Source organism: Phalacrocorax carbo, chromosome 11 (assembly GCF_963921805.1).
Source record: "Phalacrocorax carbo chromosome 11, bPhaCar2.1, whole genome shotgun sequence".
Classification (NCBI taxonomy): domain Eukaryota; kingdom Metazoa; phylum Chordata; class Aves; order Suliformes; family Phalacrocoracidae; genus Phalacrocorax; species Phalacrocorax carbo.
In genome coordinates, this window is record NC_087523.1 from 21,006,973 (window position 1) to 21,025,567 (window position 18,595).

Genomic DNA, 18,595 nt, shown 5'->3' on the forward strand with positions numbered 1-18,595 from the left:
TATAGCTTACAATGCACTACATTCCACAATGTATTTAGATTATATATATCAATTACCTTTCATCTTCCACCAGCATACTGGATGGAAACAACGATAGCTAATGAGAAGTCCAGGGAATATTATATCTGAGAAAACACAGAGAATTGTGGATTGTGCTGGTTTTAGTGCAGTTAAATTATTTGAACTGACACCTTTTTTGTCAGTCATATTTCAGAAAAGCTCAGTTTTTATTTAATAGTCAAATAAATCAGAGCAGTAGGGAAGTCATGCAGACAAATAGTTCTCTAAAAAGGCCTCAGCAGAAAGAAACAATGAGAAAGATAACACTAAGGCTTTGTTCTTCCTGCCATCCATTCTCTCTCCTTTAGAACCGCCTGATAAGAGCCTCTTCTCATGCTGAAAGTCAGAGAGATAAGGTGCATCTGTGCTGATAATGTTTAACTACTTCCAGCCAGGTCAAAACCCAGTAATTCACACATGCCCGTAGAGAAATGATGAGAAGGTACGTCTAACCCAGAGTGCTTGAGTGTTGATGAATCAGTTAGGACCAGGGGGGAAAAAAAAAAAAAAGAAAAATAAAAGCAACTTCTCCTCATTTCTCCTTGCACTATTTCCAGAATACTATCTTTGATTTTCTTCTGCATAGCCGGTCAGCCTGGGATTTGAATCTTCCAAGGAAGAAGAAATGTCTTCAGCCAGATCTTGAGCCAGATCCAAAGAAGAATCAGGTACTTCTCTGTAACCCTCTTTATATATTTATTGTTTCTCCCTGCCCCGCCCCCAAGACAAATTAGTCCCAGGAAGAAAAATCTCAGTTTGGATCCACACGTGAGTTTCAGGTCCCAGGATCCCATCTGTGCCATTATAAGGATGTGATTTCAGCTGCAACAAAGGTATTTAAAGGTCTAACAGTTTATTTAACGTGTTATTTGGGGCCATTTGTAACTTTTAGATCTGAACTCTGATTATGAATAATCACAAAGCACATTTGATGTTCTTTGCCACTGGCTCCAATGCTACAAAAATGTTTACCAGAATATCTGGTCATATCGAGCTGACCAGAAGGGTTGTAACACAGTAAATTCATTACTGGGCGGACGCTGGGAGCTGTTTTCATGTGTGGCTGGAATTTTCCTGAATCAAAGCCCTGAGCCTCACTTAGGCTCTGAGCCTCCTTAGGCTTTACAACCTTTTTATGCACATATATATATACACACAGCCCCGATATCCCTTCCTCATGTAACCAAAAGAATAAAATGATCATTCCCAGACTTCCATAGTTAAGCAGTGAAACCACATACACGTATTCAGGTACCAAATGCATTAGTATTTTGCTTTTATGAGTGGTCATAAACTGTCTTTCCTCAGCAAAGGAGCGGAGCTGGACTATGTCTTTTCCCGAGTCTTTAAAGGTCACAGCACCAGTGGGAGAAGGAGGTACCCGACACCCCTGGAAGTCAGCCTGCTTGCATAGTCGCTTAAATGCAGTGCACAAGCTTAGCTGCCCAAAATTGAAAAACTGCTCAGAAATGAAAAATCCTAGCTAAACATCCCAATCATTTAAATACCCTTGAGCCAAAAGAAAGGGAGCCATTATAAATGTATGACATAGCTCAAGTCTCGAAGTGATTCTTGAGCCGCGCAGATAGCACTGATTTGGGAGACGAAGCCCCTCTTTCTTGCCCAGATTCTGAGAGCAGGGTCTGCAGCTGAGGAGCTGCGGGGGACCGCACTGGAGCGGAGAAATGGAGACAAGGAGCCACAGCACAGCACCCAGGCTATTAGACATCTTCCTGTTTAATTGGACAGAGCTGTATGTATCCTGCTTCACTTATATGATCAGCATCAACTTATTTGCTAGACTGCAGCATGTTGAAAAGGCAATCTGTGAAGCACTGGCATCTAAAAAGTCACGTTTCTGAGGATTCTTAATATAGCTGTTCCCATTGCTCAAATTCAGGTGAAAGCTCTTCCCAGGCAAATCCCTTCTAGATTTTCACTGCTTTTTTCTCAGTAATATTTTTCCTTTATCTTCCACTTTTCCTCTTTTCTTCTGCCTTTTTAACAAAGGTCCCCTCGACGCAGAAGCACAAGATAATGCTAATTGAGCTTGTCAGGCCTAAATAAAAGACGGGATAATGCAGGCGGCTGCAACCTATGTGGTTCCATCTGGATACTTCAACTTCTATCATGTAGCAAGAGCAAACCTTGCTGCACTGCTTTGCATGTAATGGGCAGAGAATTATTGACCTGTCATGCGGGGCACTGGTGTGTTAACTGCACCAAAGAAAACAGAACCCGCCCATATAAATGCCAGGAAATTCCCTGTAATATCTTAAATCAGCCAGGGGTCATCTAAAGATTGCAAGCTCATCTTGTTTTTTACTTAAATGCAACGTTTCTGCTTCTCTGAATAAGCCCCGGAGTGGTTTGACCATGGTGGTATCACAGAATCACAGAAGGGTTTGGGTTGGAAGGGACCTTTAAATCTCATCCAGTCCAACCCCCCCGCGGTGAGCAGGGACATCTTCAGCTAGAGCAGGGTGCTCAGAGCCCCGTCCAGCCTGACCCTGACCATGAATGTTTCAGGGACAGGGCATCCACCACCTCTCTGAGCAATCTCTGCCAGTGTTTCACCACCCTCAGTGTAAAAAATTCTTCCTTAGATCTAGTCTAAATCAACCCTCTTTTAGTTTAAAACCTATCGCAACAGGCCTTGCTACAAAGTTTGTCCCCGTCTTTCTTACAAGCCCCCTTTAAAAAAAGTACTGAAAGGCCACAATAAGGTCTCCCCGCAGCCTTCTCTTCTCCAGGCCGGACACCCCCAACTCTCTCAGCCTGGCCTCGTAGCAGAGGTGCTTCATCCCTCTCATGATTTTTGTGGCCCTCCTCTGGACCCACTCCAACAGCTCCATGTCTGTCCCGTGCTGAGGAGCCCCGAGCTGGAGGCGGCGCTGCAGGGGGGTCTCACCAGAGCGGAGCAGAGGGGCAGAACCCCCTCCCTCGCCCTGCTGCCCACGCTGCTGGGGATGCAGCCCAGGGCACGGTTGGGTGTCTGGGCTGCAAGCGCACATTGCTGGGTCACATCCAGCTTCTCATCAACACCCCCAAGTCCTCTGCAGGGCTGCTCTCAGCCCCTTCATCCCCCACCTGTATTGATACCGGGGGGTGCCCCGACCCAGGTGCAGCACCTTGCACTTGGCCTTGTTGAACCTCATGAGGCTCACATGGGCCCACTTCTCAGGCTTGTCCAGGTCCCTCTGGATGGCATCGCATCCCTCAGACATGTCAGCTGCACCACTCAGCTCGGCGTCATCTGCAGACTGCTGAGGGTGCGCTCGATCCCACTGTCTGTGTCACTGATGAAGATGCTAAACAGCACTGGTCCCAGTACGGACCCCTGAGGGACACCACTCATCACTGATCTCCATCTGGGCATTGAACTGTTGGCCACTGCCCTCTGGATGTGACCATCCAACCAATTCCTCATCCATCCAACAGTCCCCCCATCAAATTTATATCTCTTTGATTTAGAGAGAAGGATGAGGTGGGCAACTGTGTCAAAGGCCTTGCAGAAGTCCAGAGAGATGACATCCATAGCCCTTCCCATCTCCACTGATGTGGTCACTCTGTCACAGAAGGCCATTAGGCTGGTCAGGCAGGACCTGCCCTTGGTGAATCCATGCCGGCTGTCTCAAATCACCTCCCTGTCCTCCATGTGCCTTAGCATGGCTTCTAGAAGGATCTGTTCCATGATCCTCCCAGGCACAGGGTGAGGCCGACAGGTCAGCAGTTCCCAGGATCCTCCTTTTGACCCTTTTTGAAAATGGGTGCAACGTTTCCCTTTTTCCAGTCACCGGGGGTTCACCCAACTGCCATGACTTCAAATCTCACGGAATGTGGCTCGGCAACTATATGTGCCAATTCCCTCAGGCCTCTGGATGCATCTCGTCAGGTCCCAGAGAATTCTGTACGTTCGGGTTCCTCAGGTGGTGACGAACCTGGTCTTCTCTGACAGCGGGAGGGACGTTGCTCCCCCAGTCCCTGCCTTGCGGTCCATCCACTCGGGATGTGTGGGAAGAGGCTGCCGGTGAAGACTAAGGCAAAAAGGTTGTTGAGTACCTCAGCCGCCTTCTCATCCGTTGTTACCACTTTGCCAGTCTGGCCCATGGGGGAGGTACGCTTTCTTTGACCTTCCTCTTCTGGCTGACGTACCTGTAGAAGCCCTTCTTACTCTTCTCTGCATCCTTTGCCAAGTCCAGCTCCATCCACACCTTGGCTCACCTGACCCCATCCCTACACAACCAGGCAGCGTCCCTGTACTCTTCCCAGGGTACCTGTCCCTGCTTCCCCTGCCTGTGCAGTTCCTTCTTGCCCGTTAGTTTGACCAGCAGGTCTCGACTGAGCCACGCTGGTCTCTTGCCTTCCATGTCTGATTTCTTACACCTGGGGATTGAGAGCTCTTGCACTCTATGGAAAGCATCCTTAAAGATCTGCCAGCTCTGTTCTGCTCCCTTGTCCCTGAGGGTGGTTTCCCAGTGCACAGGGTCAGAATAATATCTGGGTTTTCAAAGATTAAAAACAACAGAAAGGATTAACCTCCTCATCCTGCTGACAATACTTGTATGAGCATGGGTGTGCAGGATTGGGCCCTAGGATGGAGAATTAGCTTTGTCTAGCCTAACAACAGAAGAAGGATGCAGCATATGAAGTCGGAGCACATCAAGTGCTTCCATTTAGAGGCTCTTGCAAACACCAGATGAATATTAACAACTTGATTCAAGTCCATGGGTTATATGTAATTAGGCCAAAGCCAGCAAAAAGACAAACAGTTCTACACCTTCAAATGAATACTTTAGCTTGCTAACAAAAAGCAATTAAGCTGCCTGCCAGTCTAGAGCCAGGCTCCAGGGCTACTTTCACACACAGGCCTCTCGCTGTATGGTAGCATCACGCACGCCACGGCTGCAACGTATTTCCCTTCACTTTCAAATAAAAATCTGCTGGGAGTCCCCCACGTCCAGTCACAAGCTCCAGAGAGAGCACCCAGCCTTGGGAATTGATTCCGCTCCTCTAGAGATGTGCTACAGCTACCCAGGAGGGAAGCAGAGAGCAGGGGTCCAGCATTTCTTCACACGTGTCACACTCCCTAGGGAAATGTAACAGAAATCTGCCTGTCCAAATGTCACAAAAGGCACTGAGTAAGTTCAGGAGAATTTGTGATTTCAATTAATTATTACTGATGACATGGATGAGTTTTGGGAGCGCAGTAACTGAGATTTGGGTAATTACAGTTATATTGTAGAATGAAGAAAAGACTTGCGTGTATTACCTGCACCCAGAACACGGGGTGTGCACACGGGCAGGGACCAGCAGGATGTGTGTGGTGGTCAGCTGGGGCCCCTGAGGGCCATAAAACCAGGGGACAAACAGTGATATTTCATTCAGCTGGCAAACCAAAGAAGAGCCATTTAATCCCCTTTCCAGAGCCTAGTTGTTTTGCTACACCATAAAAAGCTTCAAGAGACATTAATCCCAGCTCACACTGGCAACAAGAGTATAACAAGAGCATAATTTCATTTCCTGCTGTATGACAGAGTTAAAAAACAAACACATCTCAATTTCTCCTGAGAAATTCAAATTAATGGTTCTGAAATGGGGCTTGTGAGATGAACACTTCCTGATGCTTTACAATAGCTTAGATTTCAGTCCAGGCTTTCGAGCTGGCCTTACCTCTACAGCGGGCCAATCTACCACCCCAAAACCTGCCACATGCAGGGACTGTCCAGCTGTGTATCTTGAACTAAGTTTATTGATTTGTAAAATTCTTCCTTAGCAAAACCACCGAGTAATAACTGTGCAGGTCATGTGAGCAGAGGAGGTGCAATATTTTTTTGACAGTCCTAAGGGTCGCAGATCACAGTGGGGAAGAGAATTTCTGCTGCTGTTGTGAATTAAACTGGGTAGCAATTTCTGCCGTGGTGCTGAGGGAGTTCAATTGGCGCAGAAAACTAGAGGAATTCTTGTTCTTTGTAGATCAAGAAAAGTTTGATACTACTTCTTGAGGGAAATTCAAGGTCATCTTGGAAACAATGTAATAGGGAGCTGAAAAATCTTGTTATCCCCCTGCGCTTTAATTTTTAAGCCCTCTACTCTGCAAAAAATCAGAAAATTCCATGCACAACATCCCTACACTTCAAGTCAAAATTTCCTGAATCACTTGTTTTTAGCTGCATGTACCAACTGTTTCTGTTTACTCTACAGCTTTTGTTTTGCTATGCAAAATATTTATCATTTTCATTCTTGTCCTCCACAATATGTGCTAATACACTCTATTTCATTCCATCATTTAAAGCTGCACTCCTAGTTTGGCGCCCAGTGCCCTAATTTCTTCAATCCGAACACTGGCAGCTATGCTTCAGTTTGGTCATACACTCTACTCACAGAGATACGCTTAAAAAAAGTAAGCATGCAGCTGTCTGTTGCAGTAACAGCTGTCTGAGATGAACTAGCTTGAAATAATAGACACACAAACCAACAGGAGGATACATAATACAATACACAAAACAATTCTGTAACTTAATACACGCTGCTAGAGTGAAGTCATTAGTCCAACCTCACGCTTACGCCATGTATTACACACTTGAAGCTGTAACACCTTCACTTTCATGCACAGTAGTTAGAGGTAATTTTTCTCAGACCTACTTTAGTGTGATGCTATCCCTGAGGTATTAAGCATCGTTGTGCTTTCCTAAAACATCTGAAGCCTGCAAGTGCTTACATCTCTCCTTAATATGTCAGTGGGATGCCTAGTGCCACGGTGCTGTTGTGTGCCACTTACTGCTCTAACTCACCTGGAACTCAGATTACGAGTTCACAGCTCTGCGGTTTTCCTGCTGCAAATGGGTCTTAGTTGCTGTTCCTCCATCGATCTTGCTTCCCATTGCTCCTGCGACTGCAGAGTCAGAACTGTTGGTACAGTTCCAGTGACTAATTCCTGCATGACTTCCCAGAATATCACGGATGTGTCCATAAGAAACATGCTTTCAGAAAATATGCGTGGATTGTTAGTTCCCTGGCAAAACACACCTGCACCCTAGGGCACCAGAAAGGCCAAAGTGCACCTGCACCCCAGGAGCCCCAGTAACACCCACTATCATGTTGTTTTGAAAAAATTACAATCTGGCAGAAGGACTGTGTAACTTCGGATGCAGCCAAGTGGCAATCCTATGAGAAATAGCCTGTCACAAAGCATCCTCATTACCCACTCTGTTACTTTCTGCCACTTAGGCATGATGGAGCCACCTGGCTACTCCCAGATAAGTTCCATTGTCCTTCCTCTTGTCATCGTGACATATTCCTCTTCTATTCATCAGGTGATGGTATTTCTGTCACACCTGGGAAGGTCCCAAGACGAGAGACCTGGCAGGGCATAACACCCACTTGCATTCCATGCTGCTTGTATAGAACATTCTGATCTTCGCATATTGAAACAGCGCGATGTGTATGGAAATTTTGGTGTGCGTTTGGATTTTGCTTGCTTTGTTGGTGAAACATAGTGTGTCCCAGAACCACCTCCTGACAATGGTTTGGCAAAAGAGAAAAATGGGCTGTATGAAAAAATCAATATTGAAACTGCTTCAGGGTACTCCTAGAAGAATGTATTTATTGAAGTCTGAAATAGCTTAGTAAAAAAACCCAACAAAATTATGGCAGAAAAATTCTTCCTTCTGTGAGTCAGGAATCACTCAAAGCTGTGTGGAGGTTTTACTCTTTGCTTGCCTTGCTCTGTCTTCAACAGATACCCTGTGGTTTCATGCTGTGTGCCTACAGTGCTTAATTAACTATCAAGCCCTAACCCCCACACTGGGGAGAGACAATGAAGAGCGAAGAAAGGGCAGCCTGGATTCTCCTTTCTCTAACCTGACAGCAGAAATTCATATATACATATATGAGACACTGGAGAACATCTAACCTGAAGAATAACTGCTACAAATGGGAGAAAGGAAGGGAGAAAGACTGTTTGCACTGCAGCAGTGCCACTGGCTCATTAACAAGTGGAATTAATGAAGATGTCCTGACCACTCCACTGCAGAGAAATCAACAAGCAGAGATGCGCTCTTATCCCTGACGTCTAGCTGATTTTATTTCTCTGCAAAGTCCTGCACATGGCACAAGATTTCCTACTGATATATTTGAGAAGATGACCTCCACCCCACACCAAGGCCTTCTTGGTCCTTTCCCTTCCTCCTTCCCTGGAATGCTGTCGTTCCATGTGAATTCCATGTAATATAAATACAGGAGGAAGAAATGCCCAGTCTAGCAACCAGCCTACCGTGATTCAGAAAGGGGTGGATCTGTTTACAGGAGGTTAAAAAATGACCCACAGTTGTAAAGCTCAGCATTTATTAATGAGTTGTTTTCTTCGGGGAAGAGATTAATTGATGTTTGCCCTTAGAAGACACATGAAGAAAACTTGTCCCTGAGAGAACGCTGTGAGCATGCAGAAATATTAGCTTCCAAAAACAAGCTGCATGCACCGCACCAGAAGAGGCTGGAAGCGAGGGCCTCTTGCCTTCCCAAGAGATGTCGCTGCTCTCAGTAGCAATTGCAATGTGACAGCTTACGTGACAAAGAAGTATCCTGTAGCATTTCCACTGTAATTCTGAGTAGGGGGTTCACGCTGCGCGCCTAGGTTATCCGGTGCGTTCAGTCCTTTACCCTCAGGTCTCTCCCAAGCGTACTTTCACTGTTCCCAGCTGCTCCATATACAAAAATATGAATACAACAGTCTGCTCTGGACCACTCACTCCAGTTAATTGTTATGATGGGTCTCTCTAAGTCATGTGGCGTTGTTTGTAACGTGTCATTGCATCACTCAAATTATTCAGGGAAAAGAATGATGAGTGGTTTGTGTTCTAAGAATAGCAAAATCTGCTAGTCTTATGCCAATCTTAGGTTCGGGCTTTGTGTCAGTGACAAGCCTATTTGATGACAATAAAGAAAGGGAAAAAATGGCCACGGAGAGTATCTTTGTTTTCTGCCTCTCATTCCAGTCTCCCTGGAATGTGAGGAGTAGCACTGAACAAAGAGAAAGCACTTAAAGCATTGAAACAGACTGATAAAGCAGACTGATAAAGATGTCTTTGTGATAAGCTGCTTTTCTGCTCATTTGGAAGGTCAGTGGTCCAGTTTTTCGCATACTTTTTAACGTGATAAAGATCAGATGTCCAAAACTATCACCGATTTGACTGGGTCTGTGCTCTGTTTGACCAGGTAACTAAATTTAGGAGCCACTTGAATCAGCAGATGATTAACAGCAGTTGTGGAACCTGTTCAAGCAGACAACTCAATACTCTCCTCTCTGTACTTTAGCCAGGAAAGGAGCTCACCCGTACACTTCCTCAGAGGTTTGTCCAGGAAGTTGGGAGTGAAAATAGTAGGAGAGCTGGTGCTGGTTCTTTTTTTTTCCCCTCTGTTTTATCCTCTATCTTCTAGAGTAAATCCAAGAGTCATCCAAAGCAGAGAAGGAAGCCTCTCTCTGTACTTCTGAGTGACCAGCTGAGGACATAAATGACTTTCCTAACTCCTGTTGCTGTTTGCAGATGATGTAACACTTCATCACCTCACTATCTCTAAAGCTATCATGTTAGGCATCAGAACTGGAGAGTAACTGCGCACTGGTTTACCTCAAGAACTGTGCACAGAAGATTTACTTTCCTTCCATACTGTTTCGGTGTAGTTTACCTGAGGAGCCTTAAAATGCAGAGCCACGCTGCTTTAGTTTTCAATCTGTTGACAAATTTAATCATCAGTGTACAGATTGGCTTTTAGGTACACAGAATAAGATTAGGGTAGAGAGACCAGTTTTGAACATTCAAATGAAGATAAAGTTAAGTTTGAAACTGCCTCTAGAGCCAACTGGCAGCCCTGAGCTGCCTCAGCTCAGATCCATCCTGCAGTGAGGTTACTCAGGAATCTGAGATTATGGGTCTAGAGAGTCAGCTGCCAGGAGACTGGCTGGTGTTACAGATGGAAATGATCTCATTTCAGTGGGAAGACTGTGGAATAAGAAATTACAGGTCTGGGCTCCTGACACACACGGTTTCAAATGAGAAAACAGTAATAGGAGAGAGAAAAAAAATACACAACACCCACCCCACACCCCAAGTTAAAACCAAGTATCAGGAAGCAGTGGGAAAGCCTCCCTTTATATACCCTCTCTGCTAGAAAATAAATCAGCTGCTAATGACAAGGTGATCAGTGAGGTTACTCTACAGGAGAAGACAAGGGCAGATCCCAGCTGATAAGCCTTTTCCAGCTAAGAAACATTACATAGAGCAAAAACCTCCTCTGCAAACGTGATTCAGGCTAGTGAATAGAAATCCCAACTATCTGCTGTCAAAAACTGGGGGCAGCAGTCTCCAGCCTCCCAGAAGATATACACTTGCTATAAGCCAAGCAGATGAGGCACATGGAGAAAAATAAAAGCAAAAAAGAGAGCAAATGAGATAACTCACGGCAATGAGCTGGTAGGAGTTGTTCATCATGGCTATGAGCATGTTCAGCAGCACAACAAGGGAGATGACGTTGTAGGTCCCAAACATAGTGGCCCCAACGAATTCTGTGAACTCATGTCTGGCTTTCACGTTGGTGACGTAGAGATTCAGCAGACCGAACACAGACCAGAAGAGTGACTGGAGGGTCTCGAAAAGTCTGCAAAGAAAACCAGATTTTTACTTGGCTACCTTACTCTGGGGAATGGAAAGCAATGCCTGGTTCAGGCAGTGTTCAGGTAGGGAACGCATAGACACCGGGAGCCTGGGGCACCACAGAGCAGCTGCTCAGTACAGCTATTTACTCTCCCCGGGAGGCAGTCTGCACTCCAGCCACAGTGACCCATTGGCCAATGCATGAGAGACACGGGTCACATCAACAACATTTGCTACCTGTCCGAGAGCCCTGTCCACTTCCTTGTGAGATGCAAGGAGCCTAACTGTCCTGAAGGAACCCAAGGCTCCCTTTCCCACTCTACATGCATGCAAAGAACAGCCACAATATATCCCCTCTGACTAAAATTGCCGCGTTGTGGTACTGCTGTTAACTATAGATACAAAGTCTCCTGTTTAATTGGTGCCTGCATCATTAACATGTCTGCAGACTCAACGTTCAGGGAACCCATCCCCAAGTACAGCACAACCATGGTAGTTAAACAGCACACAACGATGAGGCACCACGAGGTAGGAGATGTGAGAAATCACGTCCACTTGCACCTTTTGCTCTAATATAGGCTGAGAGCTTGCAATTACTTTGGCTGCAAGTGAACCAGGCCGGTGTGCTAAGACCCGCTCTGTTAGCAATGCACTCGGCCAGAAACGCTGCTCGCTCTGGCTTGTTTGCGCAGCAGCTCCCACCCACCCCAGTGCGGTGCTCTCAATAGCATGCAGCAACAATTGATCAGTAATGACTCAGATGAAAGAGAGTCATCACATTAATTCAGCTGGACACAGGTTTTCTTCTTTTGAAGTCTTCCTTCCAGAGATGAACTAGACCTGACCTCACTGTGCTTTACAGCTGATGAGATCATCCCAGGTCTCTATTTGCTTCAGCCAGAGACAAGTGACCTTTCGCAATCACGTCAAATACATAATCAGCAATCTAAGTAATTGCTCTACTTGAGCATCTTTGTTTTGGCTTTCCAAAATATGGCATTTATATCATCAAAAAGTGACATTTATATGCCTGTTTAAGAGTTTCCATTTTGGCCTGAGGTCAGTAGGTATTTTCAAATGCTCCTACTAGAAAAATCAATACAAATAATTCAGATACTTTACTTGACATACCATGAATCTGTTCTCCCGGCTTCTCCAGGCATCTGTTCTACATGTACTCCTGTGCTTTATATGGGGTTTTAATTTCTTTATGTTTTGGAGACTTATCTTACGTTTTTCACTGGCCAAAATTATAAAGACTCTTTGAAGTAAAAATCCTTTCTCTTAAAAGTCAGGCTGTTACATTTATTAAATAAGTGAGGTGGTAAAATAAGGATTAACTAAAGAATGGCAAGCATTTCTCTACTAAAAATGGTGGAGTGTTAGCCATCTTTTAACTTATTTTAACTATTAGCAGTAAAAGTACTAATTAGGCTGTAGGCTCAGGGCAGACAGAGGTTCCTGTCATGAAACTGAAATCGGTCTTAGAAGTGATTGGTGCATTGCTCTGAATTCACAGGAGTATAATTTGGGCCCAGGCTAAGGCCAATATATTTACAACTGGACATGTACCCTTGAAAAAGACAGCAACTGGTTTCTGCAGCTTTGCATAGAAGTAAAGCTTAGTTACTCTTTCCTCTGCACCAGAACCACAGTCTCTTCTCACAGTAAGTGTTGCAGGTGGGGCTCACACTGCTTCAGAGAAGCAGGTTTAAAAAAAAGAATTTTGGGAATTGTGATAGAGAGCCTATCCCCTCCTGCCGAGTATATTTTGGATCTTAAGCAAACGGGAGAAATCTCAAAGCTCCACCACTCTCCACAGCAGCTTAGAGCGAGCAGCTGCCCCCCCTCCGCCACAGGAACCCTCCTGCAGTCCCTGGAGCAATGGTCCCAGTGATCAGCGTGACCCTCCACTGAGGATGACACAGCAGGCAGTAAGGTGTGACTTCCTCCACCCCTTTCTCCTCTTCCTCTCTCTCTTCTCCCTCCGTCAGCTGTGAGAACCACAGCGATAAACATATTTTCAAATTGTCTGCCTAAGCAGGAGACACACTGCTTTCTAAGGGATGGTGAGGCCAAAGCATAAAACCTTAAATTATTCATGATTTCACCTCATTGCTGTCACAAAGGAATATTACTTTTCCATGATCTGTGTTTGCGATGCAGAAAATTTCTTCACCACAAAAAATTAAACCCATCCTTTGGGAGTAATAGGAAATAATGTACCAATAAATAGGTGTCACATTTTAAACAAGCTGTACAAACACGAGTGGCGTCCTGCTTTTTCTTCCCTTACAAAATTAGATCTTATTGTGCAACTGCCTAGAAATGCCGGTAGGAATGAAAGGGTACTGATTGAAAGCTTTCTACATTTATTCTTTCATTAGGGATGAACTATGAGCAAACTTGAGGTAACACCAGCTCTGACTTGAATTCACTCCAGCCATGCTTGCTCTCCCCAGCCCAACAGTATAATTTTCCGTTTTGCAGGTTGCTCACCCATGCTGTGCATCTGCTCAAGGGCCAAATGTCAGCTTGTACTGGGGGTGTTAATAACGACTATTTAAACTTTTAAGAACATGTTAAATAAATTTCTTAAGCAAGTCTCAGACAAAAAGTAACTGCAGAGCATTCTGCCCCCTGCCAGGAGACCTCAATCCTAATGGATCCCCTCCCACTGCGATTTTGTTTTAAACAAACCTCTGCCACAAAGGCTGAGCCCCCTCAATTTCCTTTCTGTGCTACATTCTCCTTGGCAGGGGGTTTAAGCTGAATGTTAGGGTGGGAGAAATTGTGGTCTGTATTTAAGCTGATCTGCACGCTTTCTGTTAAGCGGTTCTATATCGTTTCTAGTTCCCAAGATATTACACCTTCTTACAGACTTGAGGATCTTTTTTTCTCCTGCTGACCCAACACTCTTTTCCTTTAGTCAAATCCTGCTGTTCTCTCCACTAACCTGCTGACAGTGAAATCTGTAAAACAACTGGTTTGCAATGGAGACAGGCCCAAACCAGAATGCAGGACTCAATACATCTGTTCACCGTAGCGTCAGGGAAAGGCACGCTCAAGTCCTGAACTTTGTGGGTTTGCCCCTTCACGAGCTAGAAGTTGCCGCTTAACAAACATAGCGCTTGCCAAACATTTCTCCCCCTGGCTGCTGCATCAATATGGACGTAGATCAAGGAATAGTATTTGTTATTTAGTTCCTTTGCAAGGGCAGCACAACAAATTTCTGGGGCATGCGAAGCAATTAAAGTAGAAAAAAAGACTGAAGTCTTTAATTCTGTTTTTCATTAGCACAGTGCAATTCCATTCACTTCCTCCAGATATAGATGGGTTTAATGAGAAAATTAATCAAGCCTGTGGTGTTCCTGCTATACAGTGGTCGACCGGGTCATGATGCTCTTGTAAGGCTGGACTCTATGCCAAGGAAATCCCCCCACTTCTTTTAAGGAGGCAGCCCCCAGGACGATGTTGGAGCCTTTCCTCTTCCAACCTAGTCATGGGGCCTCAGCAATCATCTGCTTTTGGTAACAGTGCAAATATGTCACAAATCCTTTCTTAACCTCGAGCCTTCAGCTGAGGAAGGGTGGAGAATTATTGGGCATTATGACAAGTTTTATTTAATTTAGCATGAAGTGGTGGACAACAGTTTTGTTTTGCTTGTTTGCAGGGCGTAGGCCTTTTTCTAGTCCGTGCTTTATTTATTTCTCTTCCCATTGTGTTTTAAGTACTGTGCAAGCAGCAAGAACAATTGGGTGGGGGCTGATTATTATAATTATTTCCACTATTAGTAATTAAAACAAATACACCAGAAAGACAATTCATGTTATTTTTCAGCATGTGCTATCTCTTTCAACCCTGCCAGCTGTCATCACAGCAATTTCCATGCCAACATCTCAGGAAAGTACCAGCATTTCCAGCAAAAAGGATTTTGCTGGGATTTTAGTCTCACCCCACTGCAAGAGAAGCCTGCAACATCATGTATGCATGAAAATGGCCTAGGTGAGATTGTTGTTGCTGTATCACATTATTTATTAATACCTTTTTTTTTCCATAGGTTTATCCCTTGTTTTCTACATTTTGTTTAGCTTCCCCTCCTTTCCTTCCTGAATCAGACAAAACAATTACTGTGGCAAAAGGATACTTGCTTTCTCAAATATACCGAAATTGTACACAGCCATAATAAAATTTAAGTTGCAGGATCATGTAGGGAGACTCTTTGGTCCAGAACTAAAATGATTGTCTCCGACTTCCAAACCTAAGTAAGAATCTTTCTGACAGCACAGCTCAGCAGAATGTCTGCCCCAGTTAACTCACACCTCTCCTGCACAGGCAACCAGCTCACCTGGTATTTGCGAATGAATAAATAAAGGCACTTTCAGTGCAGTGACAGAACAGGCCAAAGCAGGTAAGACAGGGGACAGTGGAAGTCAACCTTAAAAACAGAACGGAAAGGATGTCTTACGTGGAGAAGGCATTGTTCTGTTTCTCACATCGGATCCCCTTGCAGTTGTTGGGTTCCTCCGAGGCACTGGTCTCATAATAAAAATAAAGCTGGTTCAGTCCATTGGCAAAAGCCAGAAGCACCAGACAGTAGATAAAAAGGAATTTAAGGATGTCTAGCAGCATGCGTCCCAGAGAAATCTGCAAGGGTCCCAGGTGTGAATTTGCTGTAAACAGGGATATGAGACGCAAGGAACTTAAAATATTGGATATTGCGAAGAGGGCTTCTGCAATGAGAGTCGGGTGCCACATTTCCCATTCCTCCCTTGGACGAGAACCATTATACTGAAAGACATAACAAGGGTATAAAAGTGAATTATGTTGCAATTACTCTGAGATAACTCAAAAAGCCACACTTGCTAATACTGGTGCTTCACATGTAAATACTAACCAGGTACTGGTGGCACAAGAAGTACTTTTAAACTACTAAGTCTCAGCGACTTCAGGATTCAGGATTGAAGCTGACTTGATCCGGGCAGAGACTTAGGTTTATGGATGCCTTCTAACGAACTCTCCCTACTAGATTATGACCCCCTGAGATGGAGAGTTGTGGGACCATCTTTTCTTTAGAGGCTTCTGGTGTATTGGCTGTTCTTAGCCTAAATTTAGAAAACAGGCCTTCTGAACTTTGAGTTCACTGCTTGTGGGCTCTTCAGGTCTAACTTCTCTTTCAACATTTAAAGGGGTTCAAACTGCCCTTTAGCAGGTTCAGGGCGGAAATCTCCAATTAAACTTTTTCCTTTTTCCTCCTAAATACGACTGCACATTCCAAACACTGCACACTCCAGGAAGAATGTGAGGGAGGGAGAAGCGAGGGAAGAAGGAAAGCAACGAACTACTGAGCCTAAGAAGTGGATGCTTTCCTTCTCTAGTAATCTCAAAAAAAGTGCCAACAGCCCAGAACCAAAACGCTTTCTTCATATTAATTTTCTTATTAGTTAATTTGTCATGGCAATTTTAGGAGAGTTGCTAAAGCAGAGGTCATAATTACAGCTGAAACACTGGATTCATTTGAGTGCACCAATTATAACATTAACTTGGTTTGTAATGTAACTGTAAAAGCAGAAGCATTTTCTGAGCAAAGTGCAGCCAGATGCAAACGGGTAACACAAAAGAGCTGGCTGTATAAATGTTATACTCTGGCTTAACTACACTGGCGCAACAGAATGGAGCCAAAGACATTTTAAGATCAAGGAATAATTGTCCTTTTAACATTTGTCTCTGCTCATTTACCATGTATAAAAAGGCAACAATGTGCTTAGAATAATATAGCTAATAGTGTAGCCAGGGCGTTCAGGATTCCTAAAATAATTTTTGTGCCTTTTAAAAGGAAAAATCATTCTGACAGATGAGTTTGCAGGGACTTTCCATTTAAATCTGAAGGTCCAACACATGAGCTCACAATTTTTTCAAGAACACAGTTAAAAGCAAGTTGGTATTTCAACTATTTCTCTGTATGAAGGAGCTGAGACATGATACAAAGGCATTTCAGCATGACCTCTGATAGCTTCTGATATTTCCCAACTGGTCTTTATGACATGAACATCATGGCCTGAGTCCGTTAACTTGATTTAGACAGGTCTTAAAATGTTCACGAACAGGGAGACATGTGAACTTTCTGCCAATATCCAGCCGTGGGGGCGGACGGTTGTGATCAGAAAGTCTCCCTGGCCTAGAGAGCAGATTTGCACAGCTGTTCGTAATTCTCTTCTGCGTGCTGGCTGGCCACAGCAGCCCAGGGCTCTCTGCTAGGGTTTAGCACAGACTGCATGTAAAGGTATGTGAAAAGGTCGTCTTCATCTCACATCTATTTTTAAAGCAACTTGTTTGGGTCGTATTTTGGCCCTTTATAAACTGATCGTTTATCCTTGCTTGGAAAACAGTAGTCTCTTCAGAGCAGCCTAGCATCACAGGTAAGAGAGAAACAGAAGATTTAGAAGGTATCTAATGAAGCTGGGTATCTGGGAAGGCTGGAGTTGTCTGAGTTAGGCATCAGAAGATGGAACACAGCAGAGATGTACACAGAGTAGTATGAATAAGTTACACCAGGCAGTCATATTTACCCTTCCTCATTACATGATAATTCAATGCAGCAAATGAAAGCCGATTAAGAAAGTATTTTTACCCTATAATTAGCCTGAAGATTTTTCTGGTATTGGACAATATTAGGGCCAGGTCTTGGAACCAGTCAAATCAAGGAAAAAAAAAGCCTCCACATAAAAACAAGAACGGAAAACATTAGTGTCAGTACGCAATTTATTTTTCTGATATTTGGCAGAAATCTAAATGTCTGTGTAATACTTCGAAGTTCTAAGAAGTGTTAGAATATGGTATATTGGCATATATACCAGCCTTTTCCAGCTCGGGGCTGTTCTGTAAATAACAAAAACCTTTACAAGTCGTGTTGCAAAAGGTTTTGAAGCCATTATCAATGTTATAAATCCTCATGTTTCAGAGCATACTGCAACCTCTAAGAGACATAGGTCAGAAAGGAACTCTGTGAGCATGCTGGTTCCGATCGACTTCTATGTAAGATTTTATGCACCTCTCAAAATTATCTGACATTGGTCCTTGTCAGGAGCAGGCCTTAGATCAGCCAGGTTTAATCTAAGTGGGTCTGATCTATATTCAGCCAGGTATATTCCTGTAAGCATTCTTTTGTGTGCTGGCATACAGGTCTTTGTAGTCAGCCTGTAAGTTTCTGTAGTTCTTACAGAGTATATAAACAAAGCTGTACTTCCTTTGTACCTGTGGTTTGGCTATGAGTTTAAATCTCAGTATGTGCCTGTATAAATCTGTGGATGCACAGCTCTTCTAGTAATTTGTGTGTGAGAAAGAGAAAGAACGACTTTCAGATTGGTTTGTGAATCTTACGATTTCCAGCATTTTTTTTTTTTTGTATTGCTCACAGTTTAAAGACCAACCTTTCAAGTCTGTAATTTCCTCACTGGTTCTGAATGTTGGAATTTAAAAAGACCTAATCTGTTCCTGCTTTGATGCTGTTGCAGAGCTGCCTCTTCAGGGAGCAGCAACTATCTTAAAGCTTTTCCCTTTGAAAAACTAACTCACCACTATGCAGTCTTCTGGATTTTAAAAAGGCCCCATAGCAGGACCACTCGCTAAAGATTGTTTTAGAAAAGCCTTGCCATTTTGGAGTCAGTGAGCTTTATGAAGTTTTCTCCTCTTTCTAGCTCTGCCTGCATACATGCTTGGGTAGGACTAAACAAGGTTGCTTTGGGGAAGCACTTGTCCTGGTTATTAGGAGCCAGGCTAAAAGAAGCAGTACCCTTCTACCAGGGCAAAACCAACACAGTAGCACAGCAAAACTAGAAAGCGCGTAAGCGGCCAAGCAGCAGACTCCAGTTACTTGATTTACA

The 18,595-nt window shown here is 44.1% G+C and overlaps 1 protein-coding gene across 1 annotated transcript in view; it reads right to left on the minus strand.

Moving 5' to 3' along the window:
• Positions 1 to 18,595, minus strand: part of TRPC5 (transient receptor potential cation channel subfamily C member 5) — a 73,873-nt gene that overhangs the window by 18,406 nt on the left and 36,872 nt on the right. Inside the window, exons 5-6 of the mRNA XM_064463375.1 lie at positions 15,181 to 15,503; positions 10,521 to 10,716 (exon numbers count right to left, since the gene is read on the minus strand). Of these exons, the coding sequence (XP_064319445.1) occupies positions 10,521 to 10,716; positions 15,181 to 15,503 (519 nt within the window). The remainder of the gene's footprint in view (positions 1 to 10,520; positions 10,717 to 15,180; positions 15,504 to 18,595) is intronic.